Source organism: Eupeodes corollae, chromosome 1 (assembly GCF_945859685.1).
Source record: "Eupeodes corollae chromosome 1, idEupCoro1.1, whole genome shotgun sequence".
Lineage (NCBI taxonomy): Eukaryota > Metazoa > Arthropoda > Insecta > Diptera > Syrphidae > Eupeodes > Eupeodes corollae.
Window position 1 is genome coordinate 105,176,247 of NC_079147.1, and position 22,500 is coordinate 105,198,746.

Consider the following 22,500-nt stretch of genomic DNA (forward strand, 5'->3'; position numbering starts at 1 on the left):
TTTACAATTATTGAATAATTTACAGAAGAAGATATTTCTTCAATGATTTTCATTTCCTAAAATACAAAAATTGGGGGATGCCTCAAGGCAATCAACAAGGGCCAATTCTTTTTATCACCGCTTTTATAAGTGGTTTCGACACCATATAAAGTTTTTTTTTTTTCAATTGGCGCGGGTAGATTTTGGCACCCCGTGGCGACCATTTTATTCTGGTGACATCTATCAAATTTTTTGTTTATTATTCAGTTGTTTATGCCAAATTATCATGGCGAGTTACACGATTAGGTGTTCGTTAACGTAAACGTTGCGCGCATTGGGCTTATTTTACTGTAGACGTTGTGGCCCTTCAAAGTCGACTCCTCAACGTTCGGTGGCCAAATGCGAGACGACCGGTTCAGTAAACAATCGGCCAACTCCCGCGGTCCGTGAAAGTGTACAGCAGAACCCGTGGCAGTCTATTCCTCGCCTTGCAGAAGAACTCGGCCTTCCACAGACTTCAACTTGGCGAATTTTGCGTCGGGACATAGGCCTACACACGTACAAAATCCAACTGACCCCGAAGATCAAAGTTCAACACCAAAAACAACGCCGTTTGTTCGGTAACTGAGCTTCGAATCGTTTGGAAGAGGACCCCAATCATCGAAAAATCATCTTTAGAGACGAGGCGCATGCTTGGATAAAAGGCTGTTGTAATAAGCAAAATTGCCGTATGGAGGACGAAACCAGCCCACTCGAGGTTCACCAGGTGATAATGAATCCTCAAAAAGTTAGTGTGGTGTGGATTTTGGGCCGGCGGAGTAATTGGTCCGTACTTTTTTTGGAAACGACGTTAGTGAAGAGGTCAACAGTGAGCGCTACACAACAATGATAAATAATTTTGAATGGCCCAAATTGAACCAAATGGACCTAGATGCAAACGTCACGATTGACATTTTGCAAGAACGATTTGAGGTAAGTTATCTCTTGCAGGGGTGCGCAGTGTGGTAGATTGCAAATCTAACCGGACAAAATGAAAAAAAAAAAGTTGAACCACATGACTTCTGATCATTTGTTTAGCCAAGCTTTTGAAAGATTTGTCGGAAGCTTCGTCCAGTAAGGGTATGGAATTGAAAAACTTTGTAAAAGATATAGTTCTGAGTATGTACCTTCAGTGGGCTTTTCTGCTGATGAAGCATTATCTTTAATAGTTGATGCTAATTTGTGGAAACATCAATATGAAGTTATTCGGCAGAAAGTCAAGTCCCTCGCATACAAACATTCAAAAACTGTTATCCAGCTGAGTTAACAATCACTGAGGTATATGCAAAAAGTTCACTGCAGTCATTAGTAAATCATACTGTTGAGAGGCTTTGCTTGGCTCAACAGGAGGTTTTACTGGTAATAGACGAATTGAGAACTGGCGAAGATCGTATTAATATTTTGATAAAGTGGGGATGCTATGGGGCTCAGCAAAATTAGTATAAGCAGAAATTTGTTTTGGAACAGGGCCATACGGATGAAAGTTTATTTAGTGTTTCAAATGAATTTTAGCTCTTCAAAAAGAAAAATGATTGTTTGGCAACATCCAGCTCCTTCATCTACAAGATATTGCCAATCAAATTTGTTTTTGCCAAAAAATCCACTGACTTAATTTGTCTCCAGTTTTTATCCGAAATGGCGAACAAAATTTTCTTATTAACTCTAAGTGATAGACGGTAAAATATGAACTGCATTTTCATCTGTGACTTCGTCTTCTCAAACGTTCTACATATGTGGAACGAAACCAAGTCAGTTAAATAAACCTCCCGTGATATTAAATAAAAATGTCGTCGATCAAAGATCTCTGACCTTTGGAATGTCTCCGCTACATTCATGGATCCGTTCGAGGACCGGAAAATAAAGCCAAAGTGGCTGAAGGAAAAAAAAAGGATTCAACAGAAGTTTCGAACTGAGATGGGGTTGGTTGTAGACATGCCAACGCAACAAGCAGGTAATACGAATGATGGTAATACTGCTAAACGGTTCTTTCGAGCAGCTGAAAGGAGTTCCGAAATGACAGGTGTAAACAAAGAATTAATTGAACGATTTCACATTATTTTGGAAGCTTAAGGAAGTGGTTTTCCAATAAACAAAGATGCTTTTGAAGGTTTCATTATTGCAACAAGAACCTTATATTTAAATGAATACCCTTGGTATATAATGCCAGTTAGCGTCCACAAAATTCTTTTTCATGGAAAAGATATAGTAAAGTCTTGAGTTCTTCCAATAGGACAGCTGTCAGAAGAGACTCAAGAAGATAGAAATAAGGACACGAGGAAATTAAGAGAGGTATTTACTAAAAAAAAAACGCTGCCGAACTATTCAAAGCAGCAGGCGATGACTTGGTACGGAGCATGCACCAACTCATCTGCAAAATATGGTCGGAAGAAAGCATGCCCGATGAGTGGAATCTCAGCATAGTGTGCCCGATACATAAGCAAAGAGACCCTCTAAACTGCGCCAACTACAGAGGCATCAGTCTCCTTAACATTGCGTATAAGATCCTCTCTGCCGTATTATGTGAACGTCTGAAGCCATTCGTCAACAACCTGATTGGTCCTTATCAGTGTGGCTTCAGACCAGGAAAGTCCACTATCGACCAAATATTCACACTACGGCAGATCTTGGAAAAACCCTAGGAGCTTCAAATCGATACCCACCATCTCTTTATCGATTTTAAAGCCGCGTATGACAGCATTCATAGGCAAAAGCTCCACCGAGCAATGTCTAGTTTTGGCATCCCTGTCAAACTTATCCGTTTGTGCAGAATGACGATGGAGAATGCACGCTGCTCCATCAAGGTCGGAAAAGATCTCACCGATGCATTTGATGTCAAAAAAGATTTTAGACAAGGCGATGCACTGTCATGCGACTTTTTCAACATCGTTCTGGAAAGAATTGTGCAAAACTCAACCGTCAACACTAGAGGCACAATCTTCCAAAGATCCATCCAATTACTCGGATACGCAGATGATATTGACATAATTGGAAGATCAAAGCGAAGCGAAGAAGATGGGTTTAGTGGTCAATGAGGGCAAGACCAAGTATATGCTGTCATCAAAAAAGGACACTGAACGACGACGTCTTGGACAAAACTTCACCATGGACAGCTATAACTTTGAGTTAGTTAAGTACTTTGTCTACCTAGGCACCGCTATAAACACAGACTACACCAGCGCTGGTGAAAAATTCTTCGGGTGATTTTTGGTCCCGTACGCATAGATGGAGAATGGAGAAGATATAACGACGAACTGTACGGGCTGTACAGGGACACTGACCTAGTTAGCAGAATTAAAGTCCAACGGCTAAGATGGCTAGGTCATGTAGAGCGGATGGACATCAACACTCCAGCCCGGAAGGTCTTCGAATCCAATCCCGAGGGACGGCGGAGTAGAGGAAGACCGCGACTCAGGTGGCGCACCCAGGTGGGAGAGGACCTCAACCAACTTGGCGTGCGAAACTGGAGACAGCTAGCTAGGGACCGAGCTGGCTGGAGACGCATGTTGGTTGAGGCCCAGGTCCGCCCCTGACTGTAGCGCCACCTTAAGTAAGTAAGTAAGTATTTACTAAAAAAACGTCGAGAGTATATACAAATACAGATCTTTTGAATCTTCTTTTGATTTCATCTGATCCATTTATTGCAAACTTACGTCACAATGCTATTCGAGTTCGAGGTGTAATAACAAAGGAAGTTCTTTCGCTATTAACTTTTAATGCTCTTGAGGAGAAAGAATCTAAAGGACGTTCTTATCCCTCTACCTTCCCAAAATCATCATCCATTCCCACATAAACAAGGCATACCAGCCTACGCTTATGTCACCAACTCCTATCCCACCTCCCACGTTTGTAATGGCGAAAAAGCTAGCAACGGTCCTATCTCCTATACTCCTTCTCACCTCGCAGTGGACTAACAACAACATTGGCCACTCCGTAATTCTAAGGTACTTAGAATCAATTCCAAAGCACACAGACTACACCATCCCCCAACTACAATTCGACAGGAATTTCCAGATTTCTATACCTACCAGATCTTTTTGGGAGGATAGGACATTCTTGGAGGATGAGTCAATCCATTTTTACACAGATGGCTCAAAAACCAAAGAAGGGGTTGGTGGTGGTGTGTACTCTGAACGACTGAAATTAAGTCTCTCATTCCGCCTTCCCAATCATTTTAGCGTGTTCCAGGCGGAACTTTTGGCGATTAAGGAAGTCTGGTCTTGGCTCAAAGAAAACGTGATATCAACATCTGATATCCGTATTTTCTCCGACAGCCAGGCCTCTATCAAATCTCTGGACTCTGTCTCTACAAACTCTATAACAGTCCATAACTGTCGATCATCTGTAATGGAGATGGCACTTCAGTTTGATATTCACCTTTGCTGGTTGCCGGACCATAAAGACATTTCAGGTAACTGTAAGGCAGATAAACTCGCCAGGAACGGTACAGTACAGCCCATCCTACCACGTTTGGCAAGTACTGGTATACCAATCGCTACTTGTAAACTGCTACTAATGCAAGAAGCTGCGAGGAGGGCAGGCACCATAACCGGACACTTTCTATTAGGAAAGCACGCCACGAGACTAGGCGTATTCTCAAATGACTTTTGCAGAAGCTGTATGGACGAGGAAGAGGAAGAAACGGTTCTTCATCTTCTCTGCACATGCCCTGCCTTAGCTCGAAAACGCAAGAATGACCTAGGAGAATTCTTCTTTAACGATCTAAATCATATCGGTATAATCAGCCTCTCACATTTCATAAGGGACTCTAACTGGTTCCATTGAGCTTAGGAGGAAGCCTCAAGATTCATGTGGTATCACAATGGGCCATTAAACTGGCCTAAATGTGTCCGTTTCCATCTTGGACAGCTACTATAACCTAACCTAACCTAGAATCATTAATATATTGAAATCATTTTGTATGACAAAAATTAGCAGAAACTTAAACCAAAGCGAGTTATTAATTTTGTCCAGCAAGATTTGTGATCAACCACACTCTGGGGGTATGTGAATTGGCCACCAAGGTCATGGCTCTTAAAACATCTTGTAATTGCATTTTTAACACAAACTACGTCTTCAAAAATATCAATTTATATTGCCGCCCAAGACTTTATTTTGAAGACATTTCTTCAATGATTTTCTATTACTTTCGAAAAAAAATTGAGGGATTCCTCAGGGCAGTCATTTAGGACCACTTCTTTTTATCATCGCTTTTAAAAGTGGGGTTTCCAAACCATACCTCTGGTTTTTGTCTAATTATTTATTAATCAAAATACTTTGAACGTCACTGTTTCCAAAGTCGATTCATTGTTCATTTTCATTTCTCGAACACCCTTAAGTGTGTGTATTGTATACATACACATATCAAATTTGTGTTTTGCGTTGTGTATTGTATTTATGTATTTTGTTATGTATTATTATTTATTTATTTCATTTGATTTAATGGACTCGAAAGTTTGCCATTACCGCATTATTGAAGGCTGCGTTAAGGCCACACGAACCATACCTATCCTCTCTACGACTTCGACAGATTTTATTTTTTCCTGCGTTGCGAACCATTTTATCTTCATCATCCTTGTTTTTTGTTGGTTCTTGCCATCACCGTTGTTGTCGCTGTCATCATTGTGTACTTTATTGTTATAGGGGTTTCTTATAGTGTTACACCCCCCGTTCTTTCCCACCGAACACTGTAGCATTTTGTCTTTTTTTTCTATAGCTATACATTGTTCTTGGCTCATTCTTTTAAAAGGTCTTCCGGGGGGGTTTGTTGAATGGGCGGGTGTCTTGGCAAAAAAGAATAAGAGAAAAAGAACCACTGGAAGTTCCATGAAACGCGCAATATATGTTTAGACTTATGCCAACCATGACTGCGGTGTGGTATTAAAACACTCAAGAATAGAAAAATCAATAGAGACATACGAACTACGAACTAGGGCCAATAACAAGGAGCCTGCCCAGAAAAATGTAGGGTAGTTAGGCAGCAGCTTTAGCGGAATATAACAGTAGCAGAAGGTAGCTAGGTATATGACCAAAAGTACATAGTGATGACAAAAATTGTTATAGAGACGATATATCCGTTGATGGGAGTCTCATTGTTGTTGTTGTTGTTATTGTAAGTTGTCGTTGTCGGTGTTGCCGTTGTTGTGTAATTAAGTTTTGTTTATTCGTTCATTCACAGCAAAAATATGCAAGTTGAAGGTTATTTTTGTTGTTGTTGTAGTCGTATTCATTGTTAAGCTGCGTTCTATTTTTGTGATGAGATTCTTGACAAAAAAAAAAGCTTATGATGAAAATTACACCGAGTATACGGTAGTTAACTACATAAATACATAGGTCCTCATCAAAAACTACGACGCGACATAAATAAACGTTAACATGTGCCGTGTTAAGCTTTTTTGTGAATAATTTTGACAAAAATATTTATGGCACTTCATCACGGTATTTAGAGGTTTAGAAGCATCACAAGTATAGGCACTGACTGAGACTACCTTAGCTTACCTATAACCTACCTTTCACGCGAACATGATGAAAAAAATCAACTGTACCGGAAATAGAAATTGGAGTAAACAAACTTTGGAAGTATCCTGATTTTTCTTCTTTGTTGTTTATTTATTTGCAGAAATATTATAGGTTAATGACACGAATGACTGATAGACTTGTGGCGTCAATTAGAACCTAATTCCACTCCGACTATTAAATAGTAAGTGGTTTCCGTCTTCTATTTTTTTGAGAGTGACTAAAAGGTCGGCGAGGGGGGAAGGATTTTTTGTTTTCATATCTTTTATTCCTTATTGAATAATTTAAGACTTAGGGGATATTATGTATGTAGAGCCAAGGTCTAGGGGCTGTTTTAACTTTATTTATTAACATTGATTGATGAAAATCGATAAATACTGTGTACATAATGTAGATGACTAATTGGAAATTGTTAAGAACGAAATAAATCAACACTATACGTTGTTATGTAATTTGTTTATAGGAAGAGGCTTGGGATGTTGGAAGAATAGAAAAATATGACTCTATGGGTTGTTGAACTATGGATACACTAATATAGTAAGCTAAAAAGTTTCGGGAATTTGATCTTCTAATTGGAGGAAGGAGACTAATGTTTTATGTCAAGACTTGTGATGAATCATTTTTACTTTTCCTCTATCTAAATGCTTTGGACAGATTTATAAAAAGAGGCTGGGATATGACTTACACTGATAACTTCCATCACGTCTGTCGATTTGTCTTGCTTAAAAGTTTGTAGGTTTTCGTTTTTGTTAAAAAGTTGTCAGTTGAATTATTCTTACAAAAATTAAAACTACCAAACCATATTTTGCATATGATGAAATAATTTGATTTCAAAATCTATTTGAGTTAGCGAGATTTTTAGTCGAAAACCAATTTTTACCAACTTAAGTAGAATTTCTTAAAAGTTTTTATTTCTTATATAAACAAATACAAATTGGATTAATGAAATCAATTTGAAGTCAATGTCTTCTATTTTTCACGAGATATCGAGAACCAAACATCAATTGTTAACAAAGTTGCGTACTATTTTTTGCAGATTTAATTTTTTTTTTAATAAAAACCCGAGTGCTGGATTTTTATAAAAAATTTTACTGAATATCGAAAAATAAATTTTCTGTAAGATAAAATTAGTTTGAACACAATATTTTTAATTTTTGAAAATGTATTTGAGTCGAAAGTAATTTTTTACCAAGTTTAAGTATTGTTTTTTTTTGTACCTACAAAAAACTGTTAATTCAATTTTTTTCAAAATTTTACAGAATGTTGAAAACATTATTTCTTATAAAATAAAATTAATTTGAAGCCAAGATCTCAAAACTTTTTAAAAGATATTTAAATCGAAAATCAATTTTTACCAACTTTTATTAATTTTTTTTTGCGTTGTTAATTTTTTGTAAAAAAAATGTCAATTCGATTTTTCTCAGAACCTTACTAAATGTTAACAACATTACTTTTTAAAAGATTAAAGTAGCTGAAAACCAATATCTGAGTTTTGAAATGATATTTGATTCGAAAACCAATTTTTACTAACTTTAAATTTCGACTCTAGGGACCTTGAAACGTTGAGAAATTTCGAAAATTTCAATTCGACAAAGTTATTGTAATCGGATCGGTGGTTATGGCTCTGGCTTTAAAATACAGGCGGGCTTTTGAAAAATCGCAGTCGAACGAGAGAAGATGCTTTGGCGATATTAGTTGCAGCGCAACTATCACGGCATCAATATAACATAATAAGAATGAGTGCCCCAGAAAAATGTCCATCTTACAAAATTGTGCAAAATGCAAAAAAAAATCTTGCTATCCCGACAGAAATGCAGTGAAAATCACAGCTACATGTGCCGAAGTAAGTTTTCAAGCTTTGCTTGATATAACATCAAAACGACTTATTTCTATGTTGGATTGTGTTTTTGACACATTGGAAGAAGAAGAGCTTGAAAAATGTTATGTAACAGTGGGGTTTCAATGGAAGCTCGGGACAGAGCTCATATAAACAAGCTTTTCACGGTCCAGAAGCAGACGACTCTGTTTCTGGACCTTCTGTTTTTATAACCTGTTTAGTTCCCATTCAGCTAGTAAGTTGTATGCCTATAGTCTGGCAAAACCCTCGTCCAGCTTCGAAAAAGTATTGCAGACCCCTAAACGTCAACGGATGTTTCAAAATCCGAAAAAGCTCAAGTGGATGCAGAGGTCCAAAACCTTCAACAAACGTCCATGTTCGTCTTTAACAGGTGTGTTAAGGTTCAGCACTCATTAATTTTTTCAAATAACCGAGACCACATCAACACATAAATGCTATTTGTGTGGAGCGACTTCGAAAGACTTCAACAATAACGTCCAATAAAAACAGAACACCTTTCTTTTGGAATGTCTATTCTGCACGGTTGGATACGAATGTTCGAATGCCTTGTACATCTAGCGTACAAATTACCCATTAAAAAATGGCAAGCGCGTAAAGGTGACCAAAAAGTCGTGATGGCAGCAAATAAGGCTTGAATTCAAAGTGAATTCCGAGAACGTTGTGGCTTAATTGAAGATAAACCAAAGCCGGGATTTGGTAACACAAATGACGGCAACAGTGATATCCGTTGAGAAACTTTAGTTTTTGAGATACCATCTGAGCGTTCTTTCACCTGGTCGGTGGCTTCTTTAGCCATGGGCCCGGTGGGCCCAGGCCTATGGCCCCGCAATTATTTGGCCCCCAAATCCACCAACTCTAAATGAATGAATCCATGCAAGAATTATATAGAAAACGAAATAAGGTTAGTAGACAGTAACCGAAAAACAAGTTTCATTTTACCGTTGAAATTCCCCTCCTCACCATCTTAAACTTCTGGCAACATGAATCTTTAATCATACAACAGCAAACGCTATCAACATTATTTTTACAACTCTGCTTTCGTTCTACTCTACAGTTCTGCACAAATGTTGACTTTTCAACTCACTCCATAAACAAACAAAAAGTTGTCCCATGATGATTCATTTATCGCAGATTATTTAAAAAAACGTGAGAACTCGGGAAAGGGATACACTTCTTATTTATCTGCAATTAGGCCTAATCGGGAATTTTTCCCTTCCCGGGAGCGAGTTTGGTGAATTCATTGGTATAATGGGAAAAAAAGTCTTAATGCAAATTTTAGGTGAAATTAGATCGGCAAAATATTTGTCTCTAAGTGTTGAAAGTACACCCGACCTTTCTCATATCGACCAGTTGACTTTTGTAATTCGGTATGTTACATCGAAAGGTCCTTAAAATGTAAACCTATTCAAGAGCAAAAATCTGAATATTTGGCTGCCACAATCTTGACATTTCTGGAAAATCATGATATTTCAATATGGGATTGTAGAGGACAAAGCTATGATAATCCGTCTCCTTTGCACCTTGTGTAGCACAATCTCTTAACTTAGTAGGCCTTCATGTGGCTGGTTGTGTGCACGAGGCAACAAGTTTCTTTCAAATGGTTCAAGAAATATACAACTTTTTTTCTGTTTGTACCCATCATCGCTGAAATAAATTAAGTGTTTGTTAAGGTTTATATAGAGTTCTTAAAAACCTTTCTCCTCTATCATGGTTATAAGCAAATTAATGAAGCCTTGACATCTATCTCTACAGATCCAGAGCAAGCTCCAGACACAAAAAGCTAAGCGCTAAGCCTGTCTAAGAAAATGTCAAAACTGGAGTTCCAGAACAGTTAACAGAAATTTGGAGCACAATATTAAAAACAATTCATAAAACCAGCAAGAGCCTTCAAAAAGAAACAATACCGATAGATGATGCTGCCAATTTGCTTTGTTCTTTCATAAATGATATAAAGGAAAATTTTGATAAATATGAAGCGTGTACCAAATTCAGAATCCGAATGCTAAATATAAAGACTTGTTGCAACGAAAAAAAGTACGAAGTTCGAGTGCCACATATTTTAATAGTCCAGCACCATCCGTCCAGCTAATTGCGAAAGAAAATTTTAAAATATCAACTCATTTTCCAATTATTGACACTATTACTTTGCAATTAAAAATACGTTCCAATGGCTATCAAGAAATGAATGCATTGTTGGTCTTTCTTTGTCGATTGCAATATTTGACTTCAGCGGAGTTGCAAAATTCTTGCGAACAGTTTTGAAAAAAACCATAGAGATGTTAAAGCAGAAGAACTTGAGGTAGAATGCTTGCACCTCGTTCACTATTTAAAAGAATTCAATAGATGTAAATGAAGATCTTATTACAATATCAAAATTGAACAGTCTAATTACAGTGGATAAAATTGGAAACACATTTCGAAATCTAGAAACTGCCTGTAGAATTTTTTATTTTTGATGGTTTCAAACTGCAGTGGAGAGCATTCATTTTCGAAATTGAACCGGATAAAAAATGAACTTTGAAGCACAATGCTACAAGATAGACTAAACAGCTTGTCAATTTTATCAATTGAAAATGAATGATGTAACGGGGCGAAACGCATATTTGAACACCATGCTGGTTTATTTTTATATTCATTTTTCATGATTTTAAATCATATTTATTAAGTTTTCTTTTAGGTTTACTAGAGTTCGGGAATTGTTCCCGAAAACTCTCTCCTTGAGTTAGCCGCATACAAAAATTCCATTGTTCCCAAAGCGACTGATAAAATTTTGGGGAAAAGCTTTCCGAAACAAATTTATCGAGTGCGGTCACACCATTCTATTGCAACCATGTAACCACGTGTACGATGAAAACGATGGAGATTTCAGATTCCATAAAAAAAAACGGTATCATGCATCTGTAATTTTCACTATTGACATTTGTCGCCTGGCCCCTATCATTCTCGAAGAAAATGATCCAATTACCCAATATGTGGATAAGGTACCAAACAGTTACCATGAGGCAATGCAATGGCTTTTGGTTTTTTAGTCGAGGGTTATTTATTCTTCCAGCCCAATAACTACAGTTTAGTTTATCAACGCGCCCGTATAAATAATAATGAGTCTTATAGCTGCTGCAAAGAATGGGATTCACAGTACGAAAACGCTCCAACATCGTCTCACAAACATTTTTGCGGGGAACAACAATAATTTCTTTGAGTTCTTGAAAGATTTAAACATTTTGAATGGATGAAATTTCAAATCCTTTTTTAAAATTTCATGAATAACCGCTTTTGGAAGTCCCAGTGAGGCTGCCCTTTTTCATAGTCGTGAATTTTTAAGTAAACTCTTAAATGAATTGATCTTGAAGCAAACGCGAAGTACAAGTTGCTATGTTAACAAAAAAAAGAGAAACATTATGAAGCAGAAGCCAGACGATTAGGAAATTGCAGGAATGGAGCAGATTTTTGGAATTTAGTGAGGAAACTTAATGGGAAGTCTTACGTAATCAATCAAGAGCTACAACCAAATGTACTGCTAACACATTTTAAAAACTTACTGGACGCTTCGGGAAATACTAGTTCAATTCTGTACGCTGCACCAAACATTGATAATGAGATCCTTGATGCAATGTTCACATTAGATGAGGTAAAAGACGCGTTGAAAAGGTTAAAAGACAAAAAAGTAGCAGGATCGGATGGAATTCCCGAGGAATTTTACAAATATGGAACTCAGGATCTTATTAGTAATCTTGTAACAATCTTCAATAAAATAATGGAAGATGGGTGTATCCCTCGACAATTCACAGAATCCTTGATATTTCCTATCTACAAAAAAGGTAGTACAACAGATCCGGCAAATTATAGGGGCATATCCTTTTTGAACGCTTCATATAAGATTTTTACAACTGTCCTGCAGAATCGTCTCAATGTATGGATCAGGAACAATACTCTAATTGGGGAGTGTCAAGCTGGTTTCAGCTATTCTACAAGTGACCACATTTTCGTCTTGAGAAGTATTGCAGAATCATTTATGAATGAAGGAGCAAAATTATATGCATAATTTGTTGACTTAAGTCAGCATTTGATACTGTTAATAGAAATGATTTGATATTTAAGTTGTATTTCATGGGAATGTCCTTGAGGTTTGCAAGGATAATCCAAAATCTTTATATCAGCACAATATCAGCTTTCTGGAATGGCGAAGAGATGTCAGATTGGTTTTACACTTGCACAGGACTTAGAAAAGGATGTACTCTAAGCCCATCGTTGTTTGCCCTCTTTATTGAAGATCTCGTAGAATGCCTACCTTGTGGTATTCAGTACGCCCGAAAAGCTATCAAAGCACTGATGTTCGCCGACGATATTGTCATTCTCGCATACTCGCCAGAATCTCTGCAATTAATGATAAACCGCTTTTGTGACTACTGCAAAATATGGAACTTGACTGTGAATTAAGAAAAGTCAAAAGTCATGATATTCAGGAAAGGGGGCGGGCGTAACCGTAACAGTGAGAAATGGTGGTATAATGGAGAGACAATCGAAGTTGTCAACGAGTACAGGTACCTAGGGATACTAATGACTAAGAACCTGGACATGGAGAACCACTTTAAGGATAAGCTTGCAAAGGCTAACACCGCAATCGCTGCCACGTGGAACAGGTGTTTTTCGACCAAAAATATTAGATATAGTGCCAAATTTCGAGTTTTTGAAGCATTTTCAGAAGCCATCATGTTATATTCGGCTCAGGTGTGAGGCTACAAGTAGTATGAAACGGTGGAAAAATTGCTGAGATATTATATTAAAAAAATCTTTCATATTCCGTCCAACGCCCCGAATTATCTGGTCATGCTGGAAACTGGACTTCCACCTGCGTTTATACGGACCCTTAAGCTACATATAGATTATATTCTTAAGGCTATCAATATGTCTAATGAAGGTCTTCCAAAGATAGTAGTGCTTCATATAATAAGGAGAAATACAGGCTGGATGGAAGAATGGCAGGAACTAAGTCAATGGTGCGGGATGCAACTTAACCTCAATTGCGATAACTTAAGAGAATGGAAACGAAGGCTTTACGACCTAATAGCAAATGTGGATCGTAAGTGTAGAGAAGGATATGTGATGGAAGCAACAGGCTCAGTTCATAGAACCCTATACAGCAGTTTGAACCATAATCTTAATAAAAGGAATTATTTTCGAGATTAATATAGTGTTGACGAAATATCCATGATGGGAAGATTAAGAGGTGAACTTCTTTGCCTCAACTACATGCCACATAGAGACGATCTACCGATAATTTGTGATCTATGTAACATGCAAGAGAGAGAGGATACCTTACATTTCATAGGCCGGTGTCCGGTCTTAGCTGAAACCAGGAGATATTACCTAGGTGCCAATATCTTATCTGTTATCCAGATAAAAGATCTCCTCAATGAGATGAACGTCCCAAAATTATTTATGTACTACAAAGCTACGTTAAGATATCGACAAAGAATAATAGATCAAGACTTTTAATCTTTGCGTAAAGGTAGTCTTGTTAATTACAAGTTATTCAGTTCTTTTTTTTAAATTAATTATTCTAATAAAATAAAGAGATTTAATACATGTAAATTTTATTTTTGTCAATCGGCTGACGGCAATGCCATGCTCAATGATTTTGTATATATATTATGTTAAATCAATGTTTGTAATAAAGAAAATCTATCTATCTATCTCTTGTTTCGGAAGTCCTTGAAGATCGGCTAGGCCCTTGCCAAATCAAATGGGGTGGCGCAACAGTCCGTTGTGAACCAGGGCCTAGTGACTTACAACTCTCAACCATTCCTGTGTGCGAGTACTGTTGTCAGGAATGGAAGGGACCTACAATTTTAGGCCGAATCCGAACGGCTAGTTTGAGAAAGCACTTTTTCATGACAAGAATTACTCTTGAAGGATTTGTCAATTCCTCTCAAAAGGCAGTACCCGCGAAAATTATTTTTTTTTTAAATTAAGGTGGCACAGGCAGGGATTGAACCCAAGACCCCTTGCATGACAGTCCAACGCACTAACCATCATGCTGCGGGTACTACTAGGCCCTAGCCGTGGACTATTTATATCGGAAGCAGTTGCGTGGAACCTCTGCATCCACGAACCAATTAAATCAATGATTCCAATGATAACCACCCCCCCCCCTTCTAACCGTTCATTACTTTTTTAAAGAATAATATTTAATTGCATAAATTTGCCACCAGACCCTAAACATTTACTTCTATTTCACAGTAAGGTTCAGGACCCGTCTAGTCTGTGGAGTTTTAGCGCTTTTTATTTCTAGGAAGTCTACCTTTTTATTTCTCAGAACATTGAAAAAAATCAACAAATATTGCCTTAATTCTTTTTTCGGTATGGTAAACCATATTCAATGAGTAAGCAACTTTAAATATGAGTTAGTTTTATGAGTTTGGTCGTCCTTTTGTTGAGAATTTAGGTATTGTTAAAAAATGTTTGTACTGTTATATCTCCTTTAAGACAAATTTAAATTAAACGCAACACAATCATGTCTTATTATCAAAGTATAACAATTGAAACGCAGACAAAAAACGTTTCTATTAAAAACTACTAAAAAATTTGTTTAAACTTTCTATTTATTTATTGATTCATAGCTAAAATATCGCGAGAATAATATTTACACATTTTTACTTTACTTCTTTTTTGCTGTGAACAATCTATCCTCATTGAAACAATTAAAAATTCATCACAACCCAACCCCAAACCCGAACCCAAACCGAACAAACACCAATACCCTTGGGAAAAATCATTTTGTTTTCCATGCGAAACGGCTTAATCCGGAATTTGCTTAACCTACCTTCTAGGTTATAAGCACGCAATAAACAACCACCCCGCGGTGAAATCAATTTAAGTTTCAAGGAATTGTGAACAAAAAAAAAAAAGAACTGAGGAGAGGAGTAGGTATGTAGGACGTATTACAATACCTAGGTGATAGATGATGTCTATAGATATTGTATCTATACCTACCCTACCCAACATACAACCTACCACAATCCAGTTCCCTTGGTACCTACTCAACTCGTGTATAACATGAAGTTATTGCGATAGGCAATTTTAACCTATATAGAAAATAAACAAACATGAAATATTTACAGGAGGTATGTTCAATGAAGGTTCAGGATTTATTGCCAAAGCATTTTGTTCATTTTTTTTTTAAGTGGTGACCTAAGTATTCGGTGAGGGTGTTTATTAAATGTATGGCATCATTATTTAATTTCATTTTTAATGGACTGGTTTCAATCGAAAGCTTAAAGATCTTTTTCGTTTTACCGAAAAGGATTTTTGAAATAAGATATACCCAAAAAATACACTTGGTTGCACTTCAACTCAATTCGCTAGCTTACGTTAAACACCTGTGTGAATCTCGAAGCAAAGGTCAAATAGTCAGGACTTACTCGTTATTCACAAAAAAAGATGTGTCGATGCTTAGTTAGACATCTAAAGCTATATTATTCTGAGAAGTACTATTACCATATTTTGATTGAAACACATACAAATCATATAAGCAAAATTAACTTCAATTAAATTGCTTTACAAAATACTTTCAAATTAACCCCTAGTCAAGGCCGTTTACAAAATGACTTTAAAACTACAACACCAAACTGAACTACGTATGCTTACAGGTTTCGCTTTCATCAACATGATTACTTGAAATGGATACCTACAAAGTCGATTAACCTGCATTAGTCGGTGTTTGGACATTCTGATTTTTCTCCACCAGACCTTGACAATGTTTTTCACGGATGAGATCAGTGAATAAAATAAATGTTATTGATTTTATTTAATTTAAGCGTACTTAACAGATTTGACTGCTTTTATAATGCTTTGAAGGAACGCAAGATAGCTGAAAAATAAGACATCTCAAAAATGTGATTTCTACTATGGGAATGGTCTACTCGATGGGAGGAAACACAGGTTTTGCTATCAGAGTTTAATGCAAAGAGTTTTAAGCTACGCGAAAGAGTGACGACAATCCGCAAAAAGGCCAAATTCCATCACCTGAGCCTTATCAGCGCGCATGCCCCGACGGAAGAGAAGGATGACTATACCAAAGAAGAATTCTATGAGCTCCTCGTCAAAACATATGAGCAATGTCCCAAAAATGTTAAAATTCTCCTGGGGAGATTGGTAAAGAAAACATCTTTGGTAGGTCAATCGGAAGACATAGCCTACACGACATCACATCTGGAAAGGGACTCAGGCTTATCGACTTCGTAGCCGAGAAAAACATGATGTTAAGTAGCACCAGATTCCCTCGCCTAGATATCCACAAAGGTACTTGGCGGTCCCCCTATGATCGAACATGCAACCAAATCGATCATGTTACTATTGACGACTCGGCTAGCATACTTGGCGTTCGTACGTACAGATCAGCCAACATAGATTCCGATCACTACCTTGTTGGTGCTAAAGTAATATCCATGGAAGCTCTTAGGCGAACAACAACCTCGAGTTGAAGATTCAACGTTGGGAGACTGCAGCAGAAGGATACCACCAATGCCTTTGCCGACCGAGTATCACTACAGCTTGCGAGAAACCCTACAACTGACGAGATGTGCCCAGAGACCCCTGGCAGCTTTGCAAACAATACATCAGGAAAGCTGCAGAAAAGGTGCTAGGTTTCTCACAGCCGCCACCAAGGAACCCCTGGTTTGACTCTGAATGTGCTCAGGCAAACAAAGCCAAAACGGAGGCATACAGATTGTGGCAGCAAACGAGGACACGAACTTCCCGCCAGCTCTACGTCGACAAGAGTAGGGATGAGAACCGCTTGCTCAGAAGAAAGAAAAAGGCCCATGAGCAGCGTGAAGTCGAGGAGATCAAGGGATGTTTTAACAGGAAACAGGTACAGAGCTTTTGTAGAAGAGTCAAAAAGAAAACAACGGGATTCACTAGCCACCCTGCAGCCTGCAAAGATAAGGAGGGGAATACCGTAATCAAGACGAAGTCAATGCTTAAAATCTGGAGAGATTATTTAAACCAGCTGCTTAATGGTGATGAAGCCAACGATTTCGAGAGCGAGCAGCCACGTCAAATCCGTTTGGTTGACGATCTAGAGTTCCATCCACCCGGCCAGAGTGATATCAAACTAGCCATCACCAGGCTGAAGTGGAACAAAACGGCAAGGACAAAACGAAGTATTTATTGTAGTTAAATAGAGTCGATTCACACCATAGACTTGGTCAAAATGTGACAATTGACAGGTACATCTTCGAGGTGGTAAACGAATTTGTTTATCTGGGCACTGCTGTTAATTCTGTAAATGACATCAGCGAGGAGATCAAACGCAGAATTACCCTTGCTAATCGCCAATAAGGCCCTACCGAGAAGTACTAAAGAGTACCTGTACAAAACTTTAATCATCACAGTCTTGCTGTATGGTGCAAAAGCATGGACCCTCTCCCAGGCGGATGAAGGATCTCTTGGTATCTTTGAGAGGAAGGTTCTGCGTACGATCTATGGTCCGGTTTGTGTCGACAGGCAAAGTAACATCTGGCGGAGAAGATTTAATCAGGAGTTATACGAGCTATACAGCGACTTGCCACTGGTCAAAAAACTGCGTGTACAATCCTTAAGATGGCTAGGGCATTTCGAGCGAATGAACATCGAACATCGTAACGTATTCAACCCCAAGCCTGAGGGAACAAGAAGCAGAGGCAGGCCTCATCTCCAGTGGAGTGATCAAGTTGAGGCCGACGCACATTAACTTGGTATTCGAAACTGGAGGTAGCAAGCTAGAGATCGAGTAAGCTTGAGCACATTGCGCTGTAGCGCCATCTAATGTAAAGAAAGTAAGGTATCTCAAAAGACTGCATATTTTGAGTACGAGAAAGCTGTCGGCGAAATTAATGCTTCGCCGGACTCATTCCAAACAACAAGTGAAACCGTGAGACTTCTTTTTATTTCAAGAGTTGAAAAAGTCACTCGCCGTTCAGAAATGTACTTCGAATGAGGAGGTTTTTGGCGCCACAGTTTGCAGACCTTAAGAAAACCTATTTTTAGACGGGTTAGAGAATTCATGATCTGCCCGGAAAACTTAGCTCATTTCTGGCTAAGAATTATGTTAATAAGTACCTACAATTGTTTTCTGTTGGAGTGAGCATTCATTGCATTCCGAAAAAAATATCATGTTGGTGCAATTTAAATCCAGGATTCGTCATCGTTAAATTAAATTGTCCAAAAATTCTTACTGCCTTTGCGATATTGCAGTATTTTTCGCTGTTGTTTTTGGTCATGTAAACATTTGGTCCTTCGGGTTGGCTTTAAAACACCGGAAGCCGGAATCTAACCATGATTTAACCTTGGGTTAAATATATTTAACCCTATTCGGGATAAAGGTTTTCATTTCCAGATGAATCATACTAGAAACCATATCTGCACTGGAGTTTACGTCGCTTCCGAAGAAGCATAGCGACCAGTTAAAGATCCTGAAGAAATTATTGACGCCGTTCCAGTTGGCTTTCTCGTACTGCCAAACGGTTCTCTTTTGAGCTTTTTCTTTAACTGGATTTGTTTGACACGAGAAATTAGCAGATATAACACTGTGGCCCGATAAGCCTAGAGGCGTCAATACACTGATTGTGTACTTATCAGGATCAGAAGTAAGAAACAAGTCAAGTGTATTTTCTGCTCGGCCATTAACGTCTGATATACGAGTAGGCTCATTGACAAGCTGAGTAAGATGGTTAAACTCAGCACACATTCCTTCGGGCCTTGTCTGGCCTGACTGGCGATGCCACGAAAAATTGTGAACATTGAAATCGGCCGTAACAACGATTTCAGTATGAGGATACAGGGAGACAATTCTTTGTATGGTGTCAGACAAAACATCAAATTCCTCAGAAGTTGAAACTCTGTCCAGGTTTGGGGTCCGATAAAGAAAACAATAGTGAATAATGTGCTACTGTAGCGCTTTTTACTCGTAAAAAGGCCATAGGATCAAAATGGGGCTTCTCCCCAAAAATAACCCACTGGCTATACACTTCGGTAATCAGACCGATACTCATTTATGGAGCTGTCGTATGGTGGACCGCACTGGACAAGATGGTAAATCTAAATAAGCTCATCAAAGTCCAGCGGTCAGCAGGTATGTGCATCACAGGAGCACTTCGCTCAACACCAACTGCAGCACTGGAAGTGCTTTTAAACCTAACACCACTTGCAATCTTCTCCAAAAAGGTGGCTGCCAACTCATGTGTAAGGCTTAGAGCCACCTCTCAATGGACCAGTAACAATACTGGACATACTACTATTCTAGACAGTTTCAGATCTATCCCAGATCGCTTAGACTATACCACCCCAAAAATGGTATTTGGTAAAAGCTTCCATGTGTCCATCCCTTCAAGATCCTCCTGGGAAGAAGAGAGACCACTGGAAGACGATGCGGTACACTTCTATACTGACGGTTAAAAGACCGATCACGGAGTTGGAAGTGGTATCTATTCAGAACAACTGAATCTCAGTCTATCCTATAGACTTCCCAATCAATGTAGTGTATTCAAGGCCGAAGTAGTGGCGATTAAAGAAGTACTATCCTGTCTCAAAGAAAACGTTATATCTTGTAAGGATATACGAATCTTCTCAGACAGCCAAGCCGCTCTTAAATCTCTCGCGTCTGCCTCCACAAACTCTCAAACAGTCCACGATTGTCGATCATCTCTGAATGAGATGACGGAACAGTTTAACATTCACCTCATTTGGGTGCCGGGCCACAGAGACATTCCGGGAAATTGTAAAGCCGATGAGCTCGCCAAAAACGGAACACTTCTGCCTCATGTTAGACAAAAACATAACATAGGAACACCACTTGCTACATGCAAATATCTTCTCAAGCAATATGCTCTAGAAACAACAAATGCTATAGATGGTCATAAAGTACCACCTGCCTAGCAACCAAGCAAATATGGCCAAGTATTGGCTTAAAACGGTCAAAAGGCTTGATATCACTGAGCAGACAAAGTATAAGCTCTACAATTGGAGTAATAACGGGACACTGACTCATAGGAAGACATGCTCTGAGGCTAGGGGTCTACACAAATGACTTCTGTAGAAGCTGCATGGACCAGGAGGAAGAGGAAACGGTCCAACACCTTCTATGTACATGTCCAGCATTCTCCATTAGAAGGAATAACTTCCTCGGTAATCCCTTCTTCGATAACACCAGTGAACTGGCAACGATTGACACAAAACGTCTCTCTAACTTTATTAAAAGTACAAAATGGTTTGTTTAAATTCATTACTATCCCATGAGTAACCTCATTAGTGGTATCACAATGGACCCTTGAGGTCTACGTGCGTCAATGACATCTGGACAGCCACTCCAACCTAACTTAACCTAATGTGTTTATTCCCGGAAAGTGTTAACCACATGAAATTAAAGAGGGAGCAGGATCGGAATCATCACCTACTTGGGTTTCACTCAATGCCAAAACAGCTAGTCCCATAATGTTTGATTATAACATTAAGAGATTTGAGAATTAAACTTCCACAAAAAATACATTTTACTCAAGTTTTTTAAGTTTTCATATTAATTCCACCCAATACCCATTAATCAAGTTAAATCTCTCAAACACCATACACCGTCACGACAAAATAGTATTAATTCATTACTTACTGAGACGCGATGCGTAATGCAGTATTTCCGCTTTTAAAAAAGTGACGGTGTATGCTTGAAGTCTCAGCAAAAAGTTTTACTAAACAATCACGATTATAAAGAAGTCAAAAATGAAAAGAGTGAACTCACTCAAGTTGTTTACATTACAATCAAAAATCTTTAATGTTAATTGATGTGTTGTTCATAGCCTGCATAATCTACACAAACAAAAAACACGGAAATTAAATGTTTTAGCCTTGCTTGAAAAAATTTACAAATATATCTGACACACAAAGTTGCGAGCAAGTTGTTGAAAAATTCTTTGCAAAAGAGTATAGCAAAACACAAATCCAAGTGCACGTTTAAAGTGCAAAAGACTGTTATCGATACGTAAAACTAGATTTTCAAAGAATTTTTTAAAGCAACACAATCGAATTGGAATTAAATTCAAATTCCTTACAGCACTGTTCCCTAAAATGCAGTCAACATAATAATTAAATGAAGACCTACAAATCTACACTTATACTTTTTTAGTAGTTCTGAAAAGGCACGGTCTACCGATTACACTCAATAAACAATTAAAAACGTATCTGAAATAAATCATCTCTACAATCAAATTACCAACTGAAAGCTTTTTTATTTTCTCACGTGTGTTGATTGATTCTAATTCATTGTTTACAATGATTCATAATATAACGCCAAATTCAAAACAAAGTAAATTAAATTAAATACAAATATTTTTGAAAAATATTTAATAAAGTAGAGTCACAATCATACTCACAGTCTATACATGATTTTTCAAAAGAGTAAAGATTTTCTCTCACGAATAAATTCAATTAAAATAGAAAAATTAGAACAAAACTTTGTTTATCTAAGAAAAAAAAAAAGTTTATGAAGTTCAAGCACACAACACATTTGCTTGTTTTCGAGGTTGTACTCGTTCTCGTATATTTTGTTTATGCTAGATTTAGAGTGATTAGAATTTCATTAAGGACTGAAATTTTTAGTTTAAATACTTTTTTTAATTAAATTTAATACAAAATCGAGCTAATACAAACAAAAATTGCTTAATTTCAACGATAATCACTTAAAAGCTAGTTAAAGCTTTGAAATTTCCAAACGTTGTTTTGTGGAGATGCAGTAAATAGATTTACTTATCACAAACTGTATAATTTCTCATACCTATCTCTAACTTAGGCGTTTGTAGAGAGAAAAAAAACGTAGCTTTTAGAGCAAAATATGTATAATATGACACATTTTCTAAATAACACTAACCTAGCACTTATAGTCCGGAAAATAGAAAAGTAAATGATAGTAATTTGAAGCGATGAATAGAAAAATAATACGTTAGACAAACCGTCGTATCGTCATCGTTTTGGAGTTAAATATTGGTAACTGAGTTTGAATTTTTGTTGTAAATATTCTTGATGGTAATCATTTTGGAAACACTTGGGCTACTCAGCGTGAGAGAGTTCTAAGACCTTAGTTTAGC

General features: G+C 37.7%; 1 protein-coding gene across 7 annotated transcripts in view; it reads right to left on the reverse strand.

Moving 5' to 3' along the window:
* LOC129939591 (synaptosomal-associated protein 25) overlaps positions 1 to 22,500 on the reverse strand; it is a 147,640-nt gene that overhangs the window by 113,945 nt on the left and 11,195 nt on the right. For 2 of the 7 annotated variants that reach the window (XM_056047659.1, XM_056047660.1), the window contains exon 1: positions 21,790 to 21,987. The exons of 1 other annotated variant lie outside the window; for it this stretch is intronic. In XM_056047659.1, the coding sequence (XP_055903634.1) occupies positions 21,790 to 21,800 (11 nt within the window). In that variant the 5' untranslated portion in view covers positions 21,801 to 21,987. Of the gene's footprint in view, positions 1 to 21,029; positions 21,126 to 21,789; positions 21,992 to 22,500 lie in introns of those variants that run through there. 4 more of the 7 variants (XM_056047658.1, XM_056047664.1, XM_056047662.1 and 1 more) reach the window with 4 other exon arrangements.